This window comes from Schistocerca cancellata, chromosome 3 (genome assembly GCF_023864275.1).
Source record: "Schistocerca cancellata isolate TAMUIC-IGC-003103 chromosome 3, iqSchCanc2.1, whole genome shotgun sequence".
NCBI lineage: Eukaryota > Metazoa > Arthropoda > Insecta > Orthoptera > Acrididae > Schistocerca > Schistocerca cancellata.
This window is the reverse complement of record NC_064628.1, coordinates 77,504,912-77,530,515: the sequence shown is the minus strand read 5'-3', so window position 1 is coordinate 77,530,515 and position 25,604 is coordinate 77,504,912. Positions and strand designations below refer to the sequence as shown.

General features: G+C 41.4%; 1 protein-coding gene across 2 annotated transcripts in view; it reads right to left on the bottom strand.

Moving 5' to 3' along the window:
* Positions 1 to 25,604, bottom strand: part of LOC126177049 (cuticle protein 16.5-like) — a 334,451-nt gene that overhangs the window by 77,385 nt on the left and 231,462 nt on the right. Inside the window, exon 1 of one of the 2 annotated variants that reach the window (XM_049924284.1) lies at positions 25,377 to 25,521. The exons of the other annotated variant lie outside the window; for it this stretch is intronic. Coding sequence (XP_049780241.1) covers positions 25,377 to 25,499 — 123 coding nt within the window. The 5' untranslated portion in view covers positions 25,500 to 25,521. Of the gene's footprint in view, positions 1 to 25,376; positions 25,522 to 25,604 lie in introns of those variants that run through there. 2 annotated transcript variants of the gene reach the window in all.

The window sequence follows — 25,604 nt, the reverse complement described above, 5'->3', positions numbered from 1 at the left end:
GTCTCTACTTGTTCCCGTGCTGCAGTTTACTTGCAGTTCCCCTGTAAACAACATGTTTCTGGAGATGCAGGCCATGACGGTAACGATTCGATACAACTGCAGGTTATAGACCTTCTGTAGAAGGTTCAGCGCCTTATGTCACAATTGTCTTACGTCTATCATCTGGCAAAGGTCAGATGCGTTGAGATTTCATTTCTTATCCATCCTAAGTATGGGCAAGTACTTACGTCTGATTTCATCACAGTCATGTCACTTGCCAAACCACTCCACTCACCAAGGCACACCATCTGTCCAATACTGTCGGTCTACCTAGTTGGATGAAAACGCCAACTGATTAAATTAGAGGATTTGCACCGGTTGTACACATGCAGCTGTTTTGATGCCATAACCCTAAACCCTTTGTCTGTAACCATCAGACGACAAACAACGTCCCCTCTCCCTTCACTCTCCCCCACCACTCTCCAGCCAATCTTAGCATAGTATCTTAGTGGCAATTAAGGTGAAACAGCCTAGTATTTAAGGGTCATTGAAATGAGGCACACTATCACTGTATAGCTATGGAACTACGTACGCTTCACTAGAACTGCATAAAAATGGTAAGATCAAAGATACACAGTATTTCCAAAAAAATATGTAAGCTTCACTTGGATTGCGTGAAAATGGTGTCATGTTCAAAGATGTCTCTTAACTGTGTCATGCTCAGAGGTACAAAATATTTCCATATTGAAAAAAAACATAAACTTCACTTAAATTAGCACGATGTTCAAAGATATTTGACTGCTATTTGCGTAAATTGGCGCTATCACACACACACACACACACACACACTGCACAACGCTACACCTCTGTAAATTCTGTACTCTGTAAGTACTGTACTTGACACCAAATTTCATCTCACAAGCGTGCACACAACATCAAGAAACTACGTACAGTATTTCCACTTCTGCTTCGTCATCATCATCATCATCATCATCATCATAAAAAATGTACCACAGTTTCCCTCTCTCTCTCCTCTCTCTCTCTCTCCTCTCTCCCCTCCCCCCTCTCTATCTCTCTCTCTCTCTGTATTTCCCAGACAGTTACATTAAAGAGGCAACAAAGTTATAATGTAATGCAAAGGGTGTAGAAAGTAAAGAAACTAACCAAACAATAATAGACATAAATTTTATTACAAAAAACTTTTTACACACTGTTAATTTGGTCTTGCAGCAGGAACTGTTTCTCATTTTATTCTGTCACACAGTGGAAACGTACGAATTTTGTCTCTATACCATTATAATTCAACGCTTTTTAGAATATCATCTATTGCATACAGTAGGTTGTTACAATAAGGGGAAGTACTTGATCTATTAAACAACCACGTTTTGACAACTGTATCAGCCTCAAGACAATCCAAATGACACTGAATTGCAATTTGAGGGCAAACAGTATACAGTATGACAATATATTATTATTATAACAATCAGCCTTTTTCTTATACTTAAACAGAAACAATTCGTTGTAATAAATACGTTCTGTTTATCGTGCACTTCAAAACAACAAAGTTCTGAGTCTGTTAAGTACTCCCTCTTAAATAATTGTATTATTTTCAGATTCACTACTAAAAAGAACATCTACATCGCAACACAAATCATTGACTTTATATTTGGGAGCTATGCACTCTCGCGAGCTAAACATAGTCACAACAATTTTCTTTTATAGAGTTCATTACTATCTCTTGTAGTTCCAACAGGTGACAGTTCGAATGTAGAAACTCACATTTTTATATACACATAGTTCTCTACTAGTCAGATATGAAGAAAAAATGTTAGTTCCTGTCACTGTTTTCGAAATCAACTGAGTACATGTTGTTCACTCACACGCGTTATACCATGTACACAGCGCTACTGTTTAGAGTGTCAAGACCACCGTCACAGGTACTCGAGAGCCTTGATGACAGATACGGTTTGGAGTTCTTCAGGTAGACCACTGCTGCCATTCCATACCTGGTACTGATACATTTTGCACTCAGTACTGGATGGTATTCTCCCTTTCGCAACGCCGTTAGTGTTTAGTGCATAGTGCGCTCCTACTCTCGCCAAGATGCGACTAGTTCTGCACATACTTGAAAGGATAATCTATGATTCTTGTTTTACAGCAAGTAATTAATAAACAAAATATAAATTATAATACTGGAAGTAGTATGTTGTGCATGTTGTTGTTGTTAAGGTCTTCAGTCCTGAGACTGGTTTGATGCAGCTCTCCATGCTTCTCTATCCTACGCAAGCTGCTTCATCTCCCAGTACCTACTGCAACCTACATCATTCTGAATCTGCTTAGTGTATTCATCTCTTGGTCTCCCTCTACGATTTTTACCCTCCACGCTGCCCTCCAATACTAAATTGGTGATCCCTTGATGCCTCAGAACATGTCCTACCAACCGATCCCCTCTGGTCAAGTTGTGCCACAAACTTCTCTTCTCCCCAATCCTATTCAATACTTCCTCATTAGTTATGTGATCTACCCATCTAATCTTCAGCATTCTTCTGTAGCACCACATTTCGAAAGCTTCTATTCTCTTCTTGTCCAAACTATGTATCGTCCATGTTTCACTTCCATACATGGCTACACTCCATACAAATACTTTCAGAAACGACTTCCTGACATTTGAATTTATACTCGATGTTAACAAATTTCTCTTCTTCAGAAACGCTTTCCTTGCCATTGCCAGTCTACGGTTTATATTCTCTCTACTTCGACCATCATCAGTTATTTTGCTCCCCAAATAGCAGAACTCCTTTACTACTTTAAGTGTCGCATTGCCTAATCTAATTCCGTCAGCATCACCCGACTTAATTTGACTACATTCCATTATCCTCGTTTTGCTTTTGTTGATGTTCATCTTATATCCTCCTTTCAAGACACTGTCCATTCCATTCAACTGCTCTTCCAAGTCCTTTGCTGTCTCTGACAGAATTACAATGTCATCGGCGAACCTCAAAGTTTTTATTTCTTCTCCATGGATTTTAATACCTACTCCGAATTTTTCTTTCGTTTCCCTTACTGCTTGCTCAATATACAGATTGAATAACATCGGGGAGAGGCTACAACCCTGTCTTACTTCCTTCCCAACCACTGCTTCCCTTTCATGTCCCTCGAGTCTTATAACTGCCATCTGGTTTCTGTACAAAAGGAAATAGCCTTTCGCTCCCTGTATTTTACCCCTGCCACCCTTAGAATTTGAAAGAGAGTATTCCAGTCAACATTGCCAAAAGCCTTCTCTAAGTCTACAAATGCTAGAAACGTAGGTTTGCCTTTCCTTAATCTTTCTTCTAAGGTAAGTCATAAGGTCAGTATTGCCTCACGTGTTCCAGTATTTCTACGGAATCCAAACTGATCTTCCCCGAGGTCGGCTTCTACTAGTTTTTCCATTCGTCTGTAAAGAATTCGTGTTAGTATTTTGCAGCTGTGGCTTATTAAACTGATTGTTCGGTAATTTTCACATCTGTCAACACCTGCTTTCTTTGGGATTGGAATTATTATATTCTCCTTGAAGTCTGAGGGTATTTCGCCTGTTTCATACATCTACCAGATGGTAGAGTTTTGTCAGGACTGGCTCTCCCAAGGCCGTCAGTAGTTCCAATGGAATGTTGTCTACTCCGGGAGCCTTGTTTCGACTCAGGTCTTTCAGTGCTCTGTCAAACTCTTCACGCAGTATCGTATCTCCCATTTCATCTTCATCTACATCCTCTTCCATTTCCATAATATCGTCCTCAAGTACATCGCCCTTGTATGGACCCTCTATATACTCTTTCCACCTTTCTGCTTTCCCTTCTTTGCTTAGAACTGGGTTTCCATCTGAGCTCTTGATGTTCATACAAGTGGTTCTCTTATCTCCAAAGGTCTCTTTAATTTTCCTGTAGGCAGTATCTATCTTACCCCTAGTGAGATAAGCCTCTACATCCTTACATTTGTGCTCTAGCCATCCCTGCTTAGCCATTTTGCACTTCCTGTCGATCTCATTTTTGGGACGTTTGTATTCCTTTCTGCCTGCTTCATTTACTGCATTTTTATATTTTCTCCTTTCATCAATTAAATTCAATATTTCTTCTGTTACCCAAGGATTTCTACTAACCCTCGTCTTTTTGCCTACTTGATCCTCTGCTGCCTTCACTACTTTATCCCTCAAAGCTACCCATTCTTCTTCTACTGTATTTATTTCCCCCATTCCTGTGAATTATTCTCTTATGCTCTCCCTGAAACTCTGTACAACATCTGGTTCTTTCAGTTTATCCAGGTCCCATCTCCTTAAATTCCCACCTTTTTGCAGTTTCTTCAGTTTTAATCTACAGGTCATAACCAATAGATTGTGGTCAGAGTCCACATCTGCCCCTGGAAATGTCTTACAATTTAAAACCTGGTTCCTAAATCTCTGTCTTACCATTATATAATCTATCTGATACCTCTTAGTATCTCCAGGGTTCTTCCATGTATACAACCTTCTTTCATGATTCTTAAACCAAGTGTTAGCTATGATTAAGTTGTGCTCTGTGCAAAATTCTACGAGGCGGCTTCCTCTTTCATTTCTTAGCCCCAATCCATATTCCCCTACTACGTTTACTTCTCTCCCTTTTCCTACACTTGAATTCCAGTCACCCATGACTACTAAATTTTCGTCTCCCTTCACTATCTGAATAATTTCTTTTATTTCATCATACATTTCTTCAATTTCTTCGTCATCTGCAGAGCTAGTTGGCATATAAACTTGTACTACTGTAGTAGGTGTGGGCTTCGTATCTATCTTTGCCACAACAATGCGTTCACTATGCTGTTTGTAGTAGCTTACCCGCATTCCTATTTTCCTATTCATTATTAAACCTACTCCTGCATTACCCGTATTTGACTTTGTGTTTATAACCCTGTAGTCACCTGACCAGAAGTCTTGTTCCTCCTGCCACCGAACTTCACTAATTCCCACTATATCTAACTTTAACCTATCTATTTCCCTTTTTAAATTTTCTAACCTACCTGCCCGATTAAGGGATCTGACATTCCACGCTCCGATCCGTAGAACGCCAGTTTTCTTTCTCCTGATAACGACATCCTCTTGAGTAGTCCCCGCCCGGAGATCCGAATGGGGGACTATTTTACCTCCGGAATATTTTACCCAAGAGGACGCCATCATCATTTAATCATACAGTAAAGCTGCATGCCCTCGGGAAAAATTACGGTAGTTTCCCCTTGCTTTCAGCCGTTCGCAGTACCAGCACAGCAAGGCCGTTTTGGTTATTGTTACAAGGCCAGATCAGTCAATCATCCAGACTGTTGCCCTTGTAACTACTGAAAAGGCTGCTGCCCCTCTTCAGGAACCACACGTTTGTCTGGCCTCTCAACAGATACCCCTCCGTTGTGGTTGTACCTACGGTACGGCTATCGGGTATCGCTGAGGCACGCAAGCCTCCCCACCAACGGCAAGGTCAATGGTTCATGGGGGTGTTGTGCATACCATACGTAAACTTCGTGCCCCCCCCCCCCCCCCCCAAAAAAAAAAGTGTTGGACGCTGATGGTGAATATGACAACCACAAAGATGGCGATATCTTTTACGGTCCAGCAACAATGACAATATACTCACAGTGGGTGTTCTGCCTTAATAACACACCATCAAGCTGAGTCAATAAGTTCAAACCAATTTTATAGGCAAAAAATGCGATAGTTGGCAAGTCCTGTCTTTAGTATTTTATCCCTCTTCAGCAACTACAGTCGTAAATAATGAAATAATAATCAACCAGTTGCATAAACGAAATCTAATTTATTTACCGGTTCCTGGCACCTAGTGCCCTTCTTCAGAAGGTTATGCTTATCGCTTTATTTGCGGGTGTCAGTAATAACGTGTGTATAGCAAAATGCCATGGTCGTGTTGTTCATAGTGTCTGCATAAAACCAGTGCTTCTAGTAGTTTTATGCAGCCACTGTGAACTACATGACCATGGCATTTGCTGTATGCACTTTATCACTGACCCTCGCAAATAATGCAATAGGCATAACCTTGTGAAGAAGGACACTGAGTGCCAGAAACCCGTAAAGAAAATAAATTTCTATTATGCAACTGGTTGCTTATTATTTCATTGTCAACATAAGCATCATATTTCTTTTTTCACATTTCAAGGATCTCGGAGGTATGTATGCTTTTAGATATGCATACAAAAAGGTATATATATATATATAAGGAATTCAAATGTGTGTGATTCTCTCTGCATCTCTGTGCTGCATGGATTACAATGGCTGGCAAAGATCATAGTTTTGCATCGTAATTAGCTACTGCTGCTTAAGTCACGTGTGTGAGAGGTCAGGGAGTCACGTCTCACCTGTAAAAACAGTTGCCAGCGATCGACAGCCTTTTACAGGAGGAACCATAGCCGCTTGCCCTGTGTTCGCACTCCTCGAGTGGAACTGGTCCAATATTTATGCCCGTGGCCTTCCGCCCGAAAATGGAATGGCAACGTTCCAGCAGATCACAGTGAGCGGGAGAGGACCACAGGGGAATGATTGGTACCACAGACGTGATTCCAAACGCACCAGACCGAAGATGGACACCCAGGAGCTTGTCTGGCAGGTGCGGGCGGCAAAGAGAACACCTAGGACTGCAGGAGACGGAAAAGGGAACGGCAATGCTCCAGAAGATTATTCTTGTATGTAGTTGTGATTCGAAGACGGAACACTGTTTTGAGTTGGTGTTATGCCTGTAGAATTTGTTTTGATTAATTGAACAGTCCAATAAATTGTTTTCGGACTTTGATCGTTAGTTTCTTCTGCTTATCCCGACATATCAACCTGGTTTTATAGAAACCAGGGATTTATTATGTACTTTGCCAATGTGGCATGTCCTGCATTGACCAGACGACAAGAACAGTAGGTATCAGGTGCAAGGAACATCAAAGGCACACCTGATTAAGACAGGCAACAAAATCAGCCATTGCTGAACACTGCCTAGAACTAGGTCATGCCATGAATTACGAAGAAACCAAGTTTCTAGTACAGACGCCCAGATTTTGGGACAGTGCTATAAGGTAGTCCATAGAGATAAAAGTGGCTGATAATCTCATGAACCGTAACACGGGGTACCAGCTAAGTAGAGCCTGGGATCTTGCTGTGGAATTGCTGAAGAAGCAACAGGGACAGCTGCAGCAGTCCACAAATAGAAGAACTGAAGGCGCGGACATGGAGAACGATCCTTATACAGAGTTTCAGGCGCACCTGACCGAAGATGGAGCGCCCAGGGTCGGAATTGACGGGCGAGGAGCGCAGAGGGAACATTTAGAACCACAGCAGACCGAAAATGGAACGGCAACGCTCCAGCAGATCACAGTGAGCGGGAGAGGACCACAGGGGGAATGCCTGGTACCACAGACGGGATTCAAAACGCACCAGACCGAAGATGGAACACCCAGGAGCGTGTCTGGCGGGTGCAGACCGCAAAGAGAAAACCCAGGACTGCAGGGGACGGAAAAGGGAACAGCAGTGTTCCAGAAGATCGCAGCGAGTGGGCACAGACCGCAGAGGGAGCGCCTGGTGAAGGCGTAAGGCCACAGGCATAAATATTGGATCAGGTCCACTCGAGGAGTAGTCTCAGGTCGCACCTGATGAAGGTAACAAGTTACACTACCAAAGTATCGTGCAAGTACGACGCTGATATTCGGAAGAACACCCGACAACCCAAGATGTCATTAGATCGCCGGTAAAGCCTGAAGAATTACATTGTAATAGTTGATGTAAATATTGCACTTTTTGCCTTTATGATGCAATTTTGTTTACATTCTTTGTACAGCAATTGGGCTTTGAACGTTTTATCACTGCAGCCATCTGTTGTCGAATACAGGCAATAGGGAACAAAAATCAAAAGATAATTTCATTTCATGTTTTTGAAGTTTTACGAAATATTTAAAGCAAAACCTACGTTATACAACTACTTAATGCTTATTCTCTAATTTCATTGTATAAGTAAAGGTTGGATTTAACTATGTGAGGAGAGTATTTTTATATTTGTTCCAATGTTCCAGAGCTAATGACATATAGCTTCCAATGAAATTCACAGATGAGACTGGCGAGACAGTCCATAAACCATATTCTGTAGTCATTGATGAAAACATTGTCACGATATTGCAGTGCCTGTTTTTTTAAGAAAATGTATTGTTTCTTTTGAAATGCATGCATGTCCTAAGGAATGGGCACTGCGGCGACTACAACCGTTTGAAACACACGAAATGTCTTTGCAGTTACGAATAAGAACATCAGTTGTTGAAGGGAATGACGGCAGTGAAACGGCAGGGAACTGTATGGAGGTCGTGGTTTGATGGTGTGGGGTGGGATTATAATTGGTACACGTACACCCCTGCATGTCTTTGACAGAGAAACTGTAACAGGTCAGATGTATCGGGACATCATTTTGCACCATTATGTCCGCCTTTTCAGGACTGCAGTGTGTCCCACCTTCCTCCTGATGGATGATAACGCACGGCCCCACCGAACTGCCATGGTGGAGGAGTACCTTGAAACAGAAGATATCAGGCGAATGTAGTGGCCTGCCTGTTCTCTAATCCCTGAACCCCATCGATCACGTCTGGGATGCTCTCGGTCGACGTATCGCTGCACGTCTTCAAACCCCTAAGATACTTCAGGAGCTCCGACAGGCACTGGTGCAATAATGGGGGGCTATACCCCAGCAGTTGCTCGACCACCTGATCCAAAGTATGCCAACCCGTTGTGCGGCCTGTGTACGTGGGCATGGTGATAATATCCCATTTTGATGTCGCGGTACATGTGCAGGAAACAGTGACGTTTTGTAGCATATGTGTTTCGGGACGGTTTTCTCAATTTATCACCAATACCGTGGGCTTACAGATCTGTGTCGTGTGTTTTCCCTATGTGCCTATGCTATTAGCACCAGATTTGCGTAGTGCCACGTTGTGTGGCACCACATTCTGCAATTATCCTTAATTTATGAGCATGAGTATATGTGTGTGTCTTTATGATAAATTTTAGGTGCGGACGTGCTGCGATCGTTTAATTTGGATACTTTTGAGCACAGCGAAGATGGGGTATACAGTAACTGGCTCTTTCAATTTAAATACTAGGCTCTGATTGGAGGGTAGGGGAAAGAGAGAGTACATTATGCAGTGCGTGTTTTTATGCAGTTTTTCGTAAATATCATAGAAATAATGGAGCTCCATGCCCTCTTTTTGGTACTCCACTCTGATTGGTCAGAGAGGAGGGGAGGGTGGGGTGGGACGTTCTGAATGGCTGAGTCCTTTTAATACTTTTCTGTCTCTGGCTGAAGAGCCGAGGAGTTTTAAATTCCCCACTAGCGCAATAATTGTGCTATTTCCAACATCTTGGATTTTCGATTGGGAGGTGAAAGGGAAGAGGGAGGGGAGGGGAGTTTTCCAGTAACATAATTGGGCTAGTTCCGACATCATGGAATTTTCGTGTAATTCTTCATCTTTAGTACTACATTGTGATTGGTCGGAAGGGGAATGAGGATTGATAAGGATGAGGATGATGTCACTGATTGCCTCTGCATATAGGCAACTCTCATTAACATGTGTATTTTTCAAGGTCAAGTGGTCACCATTTGGACAGTGAAGTCACTGGCATCGCCTGCTTCAATACCTCATTTGGGTGCAAATGTGCCAGAGTCTCATAGTCACACTACTATGAAATACAATGTGTATTACCTCCACATGCCTCCACTGTGACACCATAAGATTTGTGTTGCAAGTTACTGTTAACTGTGCTTTATTGAATCTAAAAACAAATTTGTAATAAAATTTATCATCGTCATCTTTACTAAGTGGAGTAGGTTGCACAACCTGTTCTGAAAGCATCTTGTCCTATCTATAGTTGGCGAAATTTCATATTCATTGTAGTTGGAGGTGGATTCCTGCTCCAGTATTTTGTCATTTATCTCTGTTTTGGATGTTACCATGGTTTTTCCCCAGAAATGCCATTAGTTTGTATTCATGTGCATATATTATCAGTCCATATTCTTCTGCTATATTTCTTAAGATGTGCAGCCTACTCCGTAAATTATTTTCTGTCTGTTGCATAATAACATCAACATCTGCATATAAAGTACTACTTAAACTTTGCTACAGCGAGATCATTATACAACACCTTAAAATTTGTTTCTACCTTACTATGAGAACGTCCTCACACATTTTAAAAAGTATTGGGAGAGACAGCAGCCTTGTCTAGTACATTATATGTTTTCAGTGTTGCTGTTAAATGCTTCCCCATGTCAAGCAAACACAGTAGTGTTTTGATACAAACTTGTGATCACTTATACTACATTCTTTCGTAAGCATTTCTGATAAAAATTTCTTATAACATATTTGCATTTAGGCTGTCAAATGCCATTTGAAGCTCGATGAACGCGATGTGAGCTTCCAAATTGAATTCCCTTCTTTTCTCGATCACTTTTCACTACAAAAATAGCATCTACTAAACCGCACTGCATCCTTTCTCACTGACGATAGTGTCTGCTAGGCTCTTAAGCCTAAACTGATTATTCTGATGTATATTTTAAAGGCACTGTCCAGTAAATGGATGCCTCTATAATTCTCACATTCACTCCTGTCACCTTTAATGTAAATAAAAATTCATGTTTATAGTATAACTTGGTTGTTTCTTATTTCTTTCATTTCCTATGTATGTATTGGTGATTCCTGATATGCGTTCCACGTCTTGTTGGCAGTTTCTTTATTCTCCGCTTTACATTCAACCAATCCTCAAATCCTATTATGATGTGTGGACGCCTACATTTTACTAGAGACGTGAGTTCTGGGACTTAACTGCGAATACTTTCCGCGTGAATTGTAATTTATTGTGCTAAACACATATGACTTAAGTACCGACAGAGGCATTTGAAACCATCCAAATAAAGTCGTAAGTAAAAGTTTTATGAGAAGCAACAGCTGCGACAGCGCAGAATGTAAACAGGGGTCAACGGGTCAGACAGGTTGTAGACAAAAGAAGACTGAAGCACTAAGGAATGACGAAATCGTCATGATCCTGCACAAATGATCGACATCTCAGACACCCATTTCAAAGTCATTATACAACAAAACGTCTTTGGACGGTGCTGTACTGTTCCTCCACATGCCTATCGAAACAGTGTTTAGCGCCTATTAGTATGACGTGTACAGTACTGATCGACGCAAGGCAATGGTAGCAAACTCCTTCCGAGTTGCTAACGAATGAGAAAGTGATTCAAAACGTAAGAAAACGAGGTATTTCGTGGACAATCTATAATCCACAACTAGTCATACAGTATACACACCACGCGGGCGCTTCTTCAGTGGCGTGAAGAGATAAAAACCACTGAACCAACTTCTTTACAATAAGTTCCACAGCCGGTATCAAATTTTTAAGGTTCAAACCATACTGCCGTCAAGGTCAAATAATAGAATTAAATGAAAGATACGATTGGCGAGTCTAGTTTTCTAGGCTTCGATTACAAATATCTGCGTTGGGACGTAAAATAATATAATTTTTGCAAATACTCTTCTCGGGTTTGCCGCCGGATCGTATTGTGAAAATCGCACAATATTTCTTCGATGCAACTGCTCGACATCATCACGTGGCAGTAGCTGCTGCTGTCAGTGCTGCAAGGCGCGACTGATGCAGCAGTGACAGCAGCAGCTACCACCACCTGATGATGTCGAGCAGTTGCATCGAAGAAATATTGTGCGATTTTCACAATACGATCCGGCGGCAAACCCGAGAAGAGTATTTGCAACAAATCCGTCGGGAAAGCATGAAAAGTCACAATATAGTTTTTTACAAAAAATGTGTTAAACTATGATACTCTAATATTTTTACCGTTTGTTTTCTAACGCAGTATAATGAGCTGCAATGACTACGATCATTCATCAACACGGGTGAATTCACGCCTGCTACTGCCACAAACTGCCCGCTCCAGATTAATCACGTACTTGAGGCGGTGTTGTGAAAGGCTATAGATGGCCACTTGACATCATAAACAATTTTTTACAAAACATCTTGCTCTATACAGTTTAATTATTTCTTTATTTCAGTGACTGCTGTATTGTATGGTCTAAGAAGGTTAATATAAAAAGAAATCATTATTTATGGACGAAATGGTTTTGGCTTCCGAGACCATCACGGCGTGACAACGGACTGTCAAGCAGTGGATAAAATAATAATATGAAGAGTACATTAATATCGCAGACTCTACGGTATTTACAAATAAAAAGTTGTTCTTACGTATAAAGTATTTGTTATTTCAAAATTGTTAAAGCTTTCGTGGCCACTTGTTGACAAACTGCCTATTGGCTTCTGTCTCGGGTTCTTCGGCCGACGTTCATCTAATGATTTTTCTGACGTTTCGCCAGCACGAGTGGCTGGCATTGTCAAAGCTTCACCCTCCATTGCCACACAGTGGTCAACCTCACTGAACGACAATTGACCGAAGAGGAAGTGTCTGTTCTTCAAAAAGGAGGGAATTTCGCTATCATCCCGAGAACTATACCTATGGAGGACATCATTGCCAACACCGAAGCAGCCATTCGGACCCTTCCTTGTGAAAGGGCAAAGGAAGTACGCACTAAAACAGCCAGTATACTGCGCCGAGCAAAACCACCAGCTTGCAACCTGAAGAAAGAAGAGGTACAAGCCATTAAGAATCTCAACGCCGACAAGAGTATATTGGTACTGCCTGCCGATAAGGAGAACGCGACCGTCGTAATGAAGACCGAAGATCATGAGCAAAAGATCCGAGACCTATTAGATCCGACGACGTACCGAAAACTAAGCGCAGATCCGACGCAGCGTATCACTCGGAATACGAATCGATTAATCAAGGTGTCTTCTCTGCCGGCGGACATACTGAGAAACCTGCGCAACACAGAAGCCCTACCACCTCGGCTGTATGGATTACCCAAGATCCATAAGAACAGCGTTCCACTGAGACCGATCGTTAGCGCTCCTAGCTTACCGACATATAAACTGGCAAAACACTTGGCCTCTCTGCTCCAGCCACACGTGGGGAAGACCGACACATACATTAAGGACTCAGGACATTTCATTGAGAAGCTGAAGAAACTGAAACTTGCACCAAACGACATCCTGGTCAGCTTTGATGTTGTTTCGTTATTTACGATAGTGCCACTCAGTGACGCTCTGGAGCACATCGGTTCCATTTTCCCGCAAGACATCAGAAAGCTCTTCCATGCATGTCTCACCACGAGCTATTTCACGTGGAATGGCGATTTCTACGAACAGCTGGAAGGCGTCGCCATGGGTAGTCCTCTCAGTCCAGTGGTGGCCAACTTCTTCATGGAACAATTCGAAGCACAGGCACTGGACTCGGCGACTTGCAAACCTAAGGTGTGGTACAGGTACGTCGATGATACTTTCGTGGTGTGGAGCCATGGTGAAGAACAGCTCGGTGACTTCCTAAGACACTTGGACAGCCTCCATGCCAACATAACATTTACCATGGAAGTAGAAAAGGACAAGAAACTGCCATTTCTAGATGTGCTGGTCACAAGGGACGGTGAAAACCTGGGACACAGCGTGTATCGAAAACCGACACACACGGACCGATACCTGCACAAACTGTCAAACCACCACCCGAGCCAGAAAAGAGGCATGATCAGTACGCTCGTAACGAGAGCAGGACGAATATGTGAGCCGCAACACCTCAAACGAGAAATGCAACACCTGGAAACTGTCTTGAGGGGCAATGGGTACTCCACAAATTATATTAGAAGTGTAACAGAGCCAAACACTCGGCGAAGTAAGGAACCAGAAAAAGAAATGTCGGTTACGGCCTTTCTGCCATACATTCCCAGAGTGACGGACAGAATCGGCCGTATATTGCGCAAACATGGCGTAAAGAAGATTTTCAAACCGACAAGGAAGATCAAAGAGTGTCTTAGATCGGCGAAGGAGAAAAGAGACTCACTTACAATGTCGGGAATATACCGTATACCATGGACATGTGGAAAAGTTTATGTCGGAATGACTGGACGATCCCTTAACACCAGGATCAAAGAGCATAAGAGACATTGCAGGTTGGGGCAGATGGAGTAATCGGCAGTAGCAGAGCACGCACTGAATGAGACCGACCACGTAATAAAATTCGCTGATACGGAAGTTCTGGCTGTAGAGAAGCACTATCACACGCGCATGTTCAGAGAAGCTGTAGAAATACAAAAACACGCGAACAGTTTGAACAAGAAAGAGGAAAGCCTTAAGGTAAACGGATCCTGGCTTCCCGTACTGCAGCGAACGACAGTCGCAGATAGCAAGAGGAGAACCGCACCGGAAATGACCGCGGAGAAGCCCTCGAACGTTGGCGCGCCAGGTACATATAGTCTGCGGCCGCGAGCTCGGCTCCAGTTCACCACCGGCAATGGAGGGTGAAGCTTTGACAATGCCAGCCACTGGTGCTGGCGAAACGGCAGAAAAATCATTAGATGAACGTCGGCCGAAGAACCTGAAACAGAAGCCAATAGGCAGTTTATTTGTTATTTGTTCCAAAATGCCTACATTTTAAATGTAGAAATTTCTTTTTATACGAAGGTGATTATTTGAAGGACTTATTTCAATAGTGATACAAGTCCATTTTTGTTCATATTGAGATACAGAGTCCTAAAGTTAAATGAGCGCCGAAAAATCTGCAGTTAAGATAAAAAAATGGTTCAAATGGCTCTGAGAACTATGGGACTTAACTTCTGAGGTCATCAGTCCCCTAGAACTTAGAACTACTTAAACCTAACTAACCTAAGGACATCACACACATCCATGCCCGAGGCAGGATTCGAACCTGCGACCGTAACGGTCGCGCGGTTCCAGACTGTAGCGCCTAGAACCTCTCGGCCCAGTTGAGATACCATAAATATTCAAGCATTTGGCTTCTTGCTAGAGATGAACGTTTCTTTCTGTTTGTTTGGCTAATTATTTTCAGAAGCATTATAGACAGAAAAGAGAAGGTAATGGACTTGTACCACTATTGAAAGAAGCCCTTTATTTTATATCGGGCTGTGACAGGTGTCACCTGGGAATGGCCTAACAACATGAATACCAGTTCGTGAGTAAAGGGAAATTTTTCCGAACGTCAAGAAGAGATTTTGTAATTTTGTATTGATTCTTCAGTGTCCTTTTGCCAAGTTTCTATGAGGAATTCAGTACTTCCCATCATACTTCCCAGAAGTCTACCTTTCAGTTAGTTATATGCGGCCCTCTTTTTTTTCTGTTAGTTAGAGCAATGAAGAAACCAATGATGGAAAACATTCTAGATGGGTCAACCAGAGATAGCTAACGAATTTGAGTCTTGGAGATAACATAAAAGCGAAAGATCAGATTTTAATGTTTACTGAAGGACAGCACTCAGTTATTTATGACAATGTGTTTGAATCCGACTTGTTTCAAATACTGCTCGATGGGGACCATGCAAAAATAATTCAACAGTTGCAAAGAAGTTGGCAAAACGCAATAGCCAGCTACAAGTGTTGCACAACGTAAAACGAACGTCATCTATTAGTCGACCACGATATTATTGCACCTGGTCGTGTCAGCGATTCGGTCGTCTTACCGTAAGCCAGTGTGTAATCGAGGTTGACAGTATGACGTGTAAGCCTTGACACCGCGTCATCCAGTGTTTCCGGAACCCGCACGTGCAATAATATCGTAGTTGAACAGTAATACACTACTGGCCATTAAAATTACTACACCACGAAGAAATACAGATGATAAACGGGTATTCATTGGACAAATACATTATACTAGAACTGACATGTCATTACATTTTCACACAATTTGGGTGCATAGATCCTGAGAAATCATTACCCAGAACAACCACCTATGGCCGTAATAACGGCCTTGATACGCCTGGGAATTGAGTCAAACAGAGATTGGGTGGCTTGTACAGGTACAGCTGCCCATGGAGCTTCAACACGATTCCACAGTTAATCAAGAAGAGTGACTGGCGTATTGTGACTATCCAGTTGCTCGGCCACCATTGACCAGACGTTTTCAATTGGTGACAGATCTGGAGAATGTGTTGGCCAGGGCAGCAGTCGAACATATTCTGTATCCAGAAAGGCCCGTACAGGACCTGCAACATGCAGTCGTGCATAATCCTGATGAAATGTAGGGTTCCTCAGGGATCGAATGAAGGGTAGAGCCACGGGCCGTAACACATCTGAAATGTAACGTCCACTGTTCAAAGTGCCGTCAGTGCGAACAAGAGGTGATCGAGACGTGTAACCATTGGCACCCCATACCATCACGGCGGGCGGTACGCCAGTATGGTGAAGACGAATATACGCTTCCAATGTGCGTTCACCGCGATGTCGCCAAACACGGATGCGACCATCATGATGCTGTAAACAGAACCGGGATTCATCCGGAAAATGACGTTTTGCCGTTGGTGCACCCAGGATCATCGTTGAGTACACCATCGCAGGTGCTCCTGTCTGCGCTGCAGCGTCAAGGGTAACCGCAGCCATGGTCTCTGAGGTGATAGTTCATGCTGCTGCAAACGTCGTCGAACTGTTCGTGCAGATGGTTGTTGTCTTGCAAACGTCCCCTTCTGTTGACACAGGGAGCGAGACGTGGGTGCACGATCCGTTACAGCCATGCGGATAAGATACCTGTCATCTCGACTGCTAGTGACACGAGGCCGTTGGAATCCAGCACGGCGTTCCGTATTATCCTTCTGAACCCACCGATTCCATATTCTGCTAACAGTCATTGGATCTCGACCAACGCGAGCAGCAATGTCGCGATACGATAAACAGCAATCGCGATAGGCTACAATCCGACCTTTATCAAAGTCGGAAACGTGATGGTACGCCTTTGTCCTCCTTACACGAGGCATCACAACAACGTTTCATCAGGCAACGCCGGTCAACTGCTATTTGTGTATGAGAAATCGGTTGGAAACTTTCCTCATGTCAGCACGTTGCAGGTGTCGCCACCGGCGCAAACCTTGTGTGAATGCTCTGAAAAGCTAATCATTTGCATATGACAGCATCTTCTTCCTGTCGGTTAAATTTCGCGTCTGTAGCAGGTCATTTTCGTGGTGTAGCAATTTTAATGGCCAGTAGTGTAAGATATAATGTTATTTTCGAGCCGGCCGCGGTGGTCTCGCGGTTCTAGGCGCTCAGTCCGGAACCGCGCGACTGCTACGGTCGCAGGTTCGAATCCTGCCTCGGGCATGGATGTGTGTGATGTCCTTAGGTTAGTTAGATTGAAGTAGTTCTAAGTTCTAGGGGACTGATGACCGCAGATGTTAAGTCCCATAGTGCTCAGAGCCATTTGAACCATTTTTTTTTATTTTCGACAGCGAAAATAGCTTGAAATATTCTGCGGATTAAAAAAAATTATGAATGATATTAATTGAAATTTAGAACATATCATGAAAAGAAATTGTTGTAGTTCCTTGCGAAATTGTAGACGAGGTTAAGTGGTCCTCAGATGTTTGCCCAGTACAGACGACAATGGTTCGATAACATTTAAATTAGACGATTTTAGACACCGGGGAAGAATGATATTTCATTGTTATGTCTATCAAACCAATCTAGGACGTATCCAGTAACGTGATTCGAACTGTTACCATTTTGGAGGATGGAAAATGTAAGTAGGCTGTTTATGTTTTCTTATTGGCAACGTTACGTAGCGCTCTGTATGAAAATCACTGGCTGTGCTGTGTGCAGTCTGTGGCTAGTTTGCATTGTTGTCAGCCATTGTAGTGTTGGGCAGCTGGATGTGAACAGCGTGTAGCGTTGCGCAGTTGGAGGTGAGCCGCCAGCAGTGGTGGATGTGAGGAGAGAGATGGCGGAGTTTTGAAATTTGTAATACTGGATATAATGAACTGCTATATACATTATGACTTTTGAACACTATTGAGGTAAATACATTGTTTGTTCTCTATTAAAATCTTTCATTTGCTAACTATGCCTATCAGTAGTTAGTGCCTTCCGTAGTTTGAATCTGTTATTTAGCTGGCAGTAGTGGCGCTCGCTGTATTGCTGTAGCTTGAGTAACGAAGATTTTTGTGAGGTAAGTGATTTGTGAAAGGTATAGGTTAATGTTAGTCAGGGCCATTCTTTTGTAGGGATTTCTGAAAGTCAGATTGCGTTGCACTAAAAAAATATTGTGTGTCAGTTTTGCTCAGCTGTTTGAAAAGCAAATAATGTAAGAGGTTTATCAGCACAGTAATTCTGAAATTGTTCTAAGAGGACGTTTCAAAAATTAGGAAATATGTGGTAAGGTCTTATGGGACCAAACTGCTGAGGTCATAGTCCGTAAGCCTACATACTACTTAACCTAACCTATACTAACTTACGCTAAGGACATGCCCGAAGGTGGATTCGAACCTTCGACGGGGTGGAGCCGCACGGACCGTGACATAGCGCATGAGACCGCGCGGCTACCCCGCGTGGTTAGAGGATGTAATTGCCTCTTAGAAACAACGCCAGCACTGCTGAATGTGAATAGACGTCTAACATTGTTTGATATATCGTATCAGTTACCTTTTGTTTCACTAAGACTGTTGGACCGACCACAACGGAGCAAGCTAAATGGGCACAGAATCCCCCGTTTCTTTGACGGGTGTAGGGCCCATCAGCTTGGACCCTAGTTCTCGTTATTTTTTTCCACTCAAAATGATCAGATAACAGCGGAGTAAGAAGCTAGATGCTTTTGCTAATGGCTTCTGTTCCTGCACTAAATTGCACATATGTAGATTTTTTAACAGCAGAGATGCTCACTGTTGGTCAGTAGTTTGACTTGCTTGGAAATTCCTCCTTGGCTTTGTCAAACAGTGGAAATGAGCTTCCTGTGACAAATTTCAGGAAGTGCGGTACTGATCCTGTGTATTGTTGTTGTTGTTCTAGTAGCTGATGAATAGTTTCCAAGCTTCCCAAATTAAAGTTCACTTGGTTTTATTGTAGCAATATTCTACATCACTGTCCTATTACACTGTGAAACTCAAAATAGCAGCACAAATATCTGGTGGAACACCTCTCTTGTCGTCATTTTTGTAGCAGCACTGAGTATTTATTTCGACATAAAACACTGTAAAAACACATTAAATAAATGTGACATAACTAATCTGAAAACAGATAAGTTCACTGTAGGATAAAGCAAGCAAGTCAGGAAAAGAAACCTACCACAGTCCAAGAAAATGTCCAATGCAGTGCGTACGAGCACAGTCCAAATAACAAAAACACATACCGCCGAAAGAGTTACACAGTTTAAGTGCAAATAAAGGTAACACAAACCTTTTTACACAGCTTTTCACCTGAGGAAACCTTGAGCTCTACATCACACGCCACCAGATTACTGAACTATTTTTAGTGTTTATTAGGAACCAGTTATTTTCTTCATTGTAAAAACTGTCGGTTTTATTTACTACATTACTACAATCACGGCACTGAGTGTCCTACATACACCGTCTCTTTTCGATGTTTCCATATTCTTTAACTTGGTTAACAGTTATTTGGCCAGTTCAGTTAAAATTAATTTATAACGTTAAAATTTTTGATTTCCATAAGGGAAATTTAATTTTATTAAATTGTTAAATAATGATATATTTCCTTGTTTTAGATTATATTTCTCTTTTTTATTTTGTATAAGCTTTGAAAACATATACTGCCACAAAACGTACGTCGCGAGAACGTATTAATAAACTTCCCTCCTCCACGCACCATTTTGTGGCTTGCGGAGTTATGGTGTAGATGCAGGAGAGACTCTGATTTGTATAAGTCACTAGTGTTCTCCTTTCGTAAACACGGCCTGTAATTGGAATATTACACAGTTAAAATAACTCGTCCAAATTACATGTTTCCATTGCTCGGGAGCCCAGATTTTATGGTGCTTATTTTAAAAATTAAGTCACCTGGTTGCAAGAAGTACCATGGACACATTGCTCGTAATGTCAGTCTATTTTGGTTACACGGTTCTGTAGACTCATACCAAGCACAGTCCTTACTTTTGTGACAATGGTCATCTTGCTAGGGATAAATATCATCCTGTTGATGTCGCTAATTGGTAGTATCGATAAAAAGAGTTTTGTTTGGAAAATGAGTCCTCATTAATTTCATCAGAGTTTTGCATAATGGCGTCTTTGGAAAAGGATGAAAAAAAAAAAAAAAAACACGAGAAGCTATGACCAACATCAGCCAATTAAAAATTCGCCAGGTGTGAATGGGCACGGGCTCTGCGAGCTCCGTACGAACTTAAATATGTATGCAGACAGTTCATCGATTCCAGGAATCGAGAATCTTGACGATTTTTGCCTGTTGCCGACATTGACATTGGCAAGATATCGCTCCCGGCAATTCCAAGACTTTCGAGAATGTTTAAACTTTGAGTATGAAGTCGTTTAAGAAATGACAAATATTTCTTTTTGTGAAGTATAATTACAGTTTTCAAATATTCTTCCTTTGCTTATACTGCGAAACGTTGCTTCTTCCCAAATTTCTTGATACTATATCAACGGGATGTACACTATTAGTTTTAATGAGTGGGTTTGCGAGTATCAAAATATGTTACATAAATGGTCATTATTTTGACTGGGTTGTTAGAACCTTGTTTTCTTTACAGCGCAAAGTGACTACAGACCTTAGTAAGTGATACAAATTTCAACTCGATGCGTCTATTTGTTCCTGAGAAAAAGGCGTCTTAACAGACGGACGGAAAGACAGGACGTCGTTCAAGAAATGAAAAATAAAAAAATTCTTGTGATAGAATTTGAGTTCCACAATTTTCGAACTTTTTTATTTATTTGTACTGTGAAGGCTTGCTTCTTGCCAAATTTCATGATTCTAAGTGAACAGGAAGTACCCTATAGCTTTTAATGAATCAGAGTACCACAATATGTAACATAAATGGCCGTAGCTTTTCGTTTCATTGACTTAGAAGCTTCAATTCTTTACACCGCTAAGGGGCCGTAGGCCTTAATATGGGACATAAATTGCAACCTCAAATGTTTAACTGTTCCTGAGAAAAAGAGTTTTTAACAGTCGCGCAAACAGAGAGAGAGAGAGAGAGAGAGAGAGAGAGAGAGAGAGACGGATAACAAAGTGATCCCATAAGGGTTCCATTTTTACCGACTAAGGTACAGAGCCTTATATAATGATAAGGAATGCTTATAACAACGGCAACCAGCTGGAATTTGGTTTTGGTTTGCTTTTTGGAAAAACCACTGTTACCTGTTTCGAATTAATACATTGGTCGTCAGACAGCTTGCACGCTTTTATGGAAGCACATAGTATACGGATTTTTCTTGATAACACGTACAGTAAACATTTGTGGATGTTCTTAGTTTAGTTAAGTCGTGTTCAGCAGATCATTTTCACCATTATTTTATCCATATGATATAGAACAAGTCAGATTACTATATATATATATATATATATATATATATAGCGACACATGCAACTACATTTAAAGGTACAAATTATTATTATTATTATTATTCTGCAGTTCTGAGGCAGAAACTCGTCCATGGAATAGAAGGTGTTGTCTAAAAGAAATGATTTTAAGCTAGATCTAAAACTTGATCTGGTGCCCGCCAGACGCTTTATGTTATTGGGCAAATGATCAAAGATTTTTGTTGCTGAATAATGTACTCCTTTTTGAGCAACTGACAGCTTCAATAACGGATAGGATAGGTCATTTTTTTCCTCAAGTGTTGTACGTGTGAATATCACTGTTCTTCGTAAATTGAGATGGATTATTTATAATGAATGTCATTAGCGAATATATGTACTCTGATGGTGCAGTTAAAATACCTAACTTTTTGAATAGGTGCCTACATGGCGTCCTTCGGTGAAAACCACTAAGTATTCTGACTGTTCTCTTTTGTGCACTCAATACTTGATGTCTAAGTGGTGAGTTACTCCAGAAAACTATTCCATAAGACATTATTGAGAGGAAATATGCAAAGTACGTTAGGAGGCTGATCAGTTTATTACCAAGACTAGCGATTATACGGAGAGCGAAAGAAGCTGAACTTAACTGTTTGAGAAGCTCAGCAATGTGCTTCTTCCAGTTCAAGTTCTCATCAACGTGAACACCCAAAAATTTGGAGAAATCTACCCTGTTAACTGAGCCTTGTTCATATGCTACATCAATTGTCAGTATGACTCTATTCGGTGTACAGAACTGAGTATAGTGAGTTTTTCAAAATTAAGGGAGAGTCCATTTTCTGAGAACCATTTAATAACTTTTTGAAAGACATCCTTAACACGATTGTGCACGTCATGAGGTTTCTGTTTTTGCCACTATGTTGCGCGCAAGTCACTTTTGGCAGGTTTTCTCGCATCCTGAAGCTTCCGATCTGAAGGACGGCGTCATTTGCGACACACGAGAAAGGTAAATTCAGTTTCAGTATTCATTTTTTAATTGTATTGCCATTTTTATCGTGTCTTACTCGAAACAAGACATCAAGGAAGTGATATGTGCATGCAATTAAAACGATAGTTTCGTAATTTCACAAACATCGACTGTTGGATTAGAAGTACACATTTGTGTACATGAGGTCTCAGCTCACAAAATGTAATGGTACTGAGGCTAAGACTGATCTCACTGAGAAATCGTGATTTAAAACGTAATCTAAATTAAAATCTCAAAGTTAAGCTACTAACACGGTAGAGTAGGGGCAAAGTCGTTGTCGGTGTTACGGGTAGCATGATGGACATGTAAACTATAGATACTAAACTCATTAAAAGCTCTAAAATTTTTAATTTTGTTATTAGGTTCACTTTAATTTCTTTATTCAATTACTTCAACAGTTACCTTCACTTTATTTAATTTTCGCTTCTCAGCTCTGACACACGATGAAATTATGAAACTACTTGAGACGAGTGACTTGAGTACCTTGTCAGATGAAGATGAGGATTCTGTTGATGAACTTCCAACTCCACCTGAACGTATTGGTGTGCCACTATTAAGTCATGGATTATGTACAAAAGGTGTTGTCAAAAAGAAGGGATACCAAAACAAAAGTGGATGTCTCTCATTAAATTCACTTGGCCCACGACTCGGTGAAGTCTTCAAAAATTGTAGACTCACTGTAACTGTCGAAAGAAATTTCTCCGAGTGTAACACAGGAGAATGTCAGCAGTTCTGATAAAATTGAGGAGCATCAAACCACACAAAACGAAGATGAAATGTGCCAAAGCCAACTAGAGAAAGCAGATGTGACAGGGTTGGCCACCTTCCTGAATATATTGAGAGTATTTTTGCCTCAAGGTGTCGGCTACCAGGGTGCAAGTAACGTTCTCGCATAATGTGTGAAAAGCACAAAGTTTATTTGTGCGTATTAAAAAACAATTGTTTTACTGAATTCCATAATGTGTTCATAAAATGTAATGTGTACATAAAAATGAGAAGTAATGTGGACATTTTTCATTGTAAACAAAAATATGAAAGTACTAAGAGATCGACATTTTTTTCTCTGTTAAGACCCAATGTACACATATGTCTACATTCAATTATCCAAACACTGTCTAAAATAAAATTTCAAAATTACTTTTTTTGTGCTACTTTGAGATCAACTGCACCAAAAAAAGTGACTGAAATATTTTTCCATTCTTTGTTTATCTTAGGCACTGAAGGGGATAAGTGAGAGGTCATTCGCGTGAATAAGGAACAGCAGAGGACCCAAAATTGAACCCTGTGGGACCCCCTTTGTGATAACTCCCCATTCACTAGAATTTACCGCCCTCTCAACATTATTTGTGCTATTCAGCACAACGTTTTGCTTTCAGTTCATTAAGTATGATTGAAACCAGCTGTAGCCTTCGATTCCATAAAACCTGAGTTTTTCTAAGAGTGCAATATTTATTTGGTTTGCGGACTGGTTTGCGGCTTCCAAGACTTCCGTTAGACAACACTTGGATGTCGTAAGAGATTATACGAAGTTGATGGACACCTTTTGACAGATCTGACTATCTTAACCCATTACTGGCCATTGTCCTCTTTTGGGACGCATATATTTTACTTATTTCTACGTAAGCAATGGAGCTTTTAGCTTTTATTGTTGCATCTGTAGGTTCAACTAACTGCTATAATGCCTGTAAATGTAAAATAAATAACGCTTTTCTAAGTACTTCACGTCAGGAAAATTATAAACTTGCCGATTTTTTGTTCTCGCACTTGGCAGCACTGTATCTCTGCTGGTAGTTCCTGGACGACAATGAGCTGTGATTTAGTTGTCTGGGCGTGTTTGTTATGAACATATGGATGTCCATGTAAGATTAAGTATTCTTCAGATTTTTTCAAGTAAGTGGAATATCGATATATTTTATGCGTCCCAATAATGGGACAATGACGTTACACTATCATTTATTGTTGATGTGCCCTATTCTTGTATACACGTATTATACAGAGAAGAATTGTATTTTACGTTCTTTATATCTGCTTTCTTCATGTTCTATTCGAATTTTAAGATTCCAACAGAATAAAAACATGCTGCGTGGACTTTTACTTGAAGAAATTCTAGCAGAACTAGCGAACCATCAAGAGAGTGACGATGAAGATGATGACGTAGAATTAGCGATTATTCCACCCGATGCAGATGTAATAACAGATGAAGAAGACATGGACAAAAATATATTGAACAATGAGTCTGTTTTACAAGATGTAGCCGGTACTTTAGAGAGTAGCTCTCACTTTTGGATGTCCGACTGAGAATAGTGATGTTTTACCAATCAACAAAAAGAGGATGAGTACCAAAACGCAGAGGACCACAAGGAAGCAAATTGATGGGAGGACGGGTGAGCACAGATGTACGACTAGATCCAGGAAATCATTTCAGTGTGTCAAGTAAAACACAGAAGAGAGTAAAACACAGAAGAGATGTGCTTACTGCAAGAAAAAAACAACAAAAATTTGTGATAGGTGCAATGTTGGTGTACAAGACAAGTGTTTTGCTTCATTTCATACTGAACAGACATTCAATAATATTAAAATATTCTTTATTTATTGTTTGCGTTGTTTCTTACAATATCATGCATGGAGAATAAGGTTTTGAATTTGGATAGCGCATTTGGCCAATGTCCCACAAATGGGACGGTCTGTAGTTTTTGTTCTCATAAACTGAAAATTTTCAAAACAACTTTTTATTCAATTAATCACTCAATGTAACGTATGTATGTATAAAAGTTTGCAAAAAATGATCCGATAGAGTTATGGCCAATAATCGGTTAAAAGACTTTAGGTAACTGAAGAACAACTTTTAAAGGTAGTACGAGTGGAAGATGTCTCAAAAACTCACAAAGCAGTCATCCGTCCTCGTCGGAGAGCACGCAGCCGACGTGCGTTAGAAGCTTCGGCGCCGCATCGTGTTGGCTGTTCTTACCTGGTAGTCCTCGCGCCAAGCCGTGGGCTTCCAAAAGCATTCCGAGAAGGAGTTCCCCCAGCGTGTGAAGCGGATGGAGCGGAGCGGAACTGAGTTGCCGCGTCGCGGATCGGCGCCGAGCATAATGCGCCATCAAAAGTGCTAATGCCGCCGGAGGGGGGTGGCAGGGGGCATCCGTGGCCCCCGGGGGCGAGGGGCGGCGGCCCCGCACGGCCCAGCCCGGCGTGG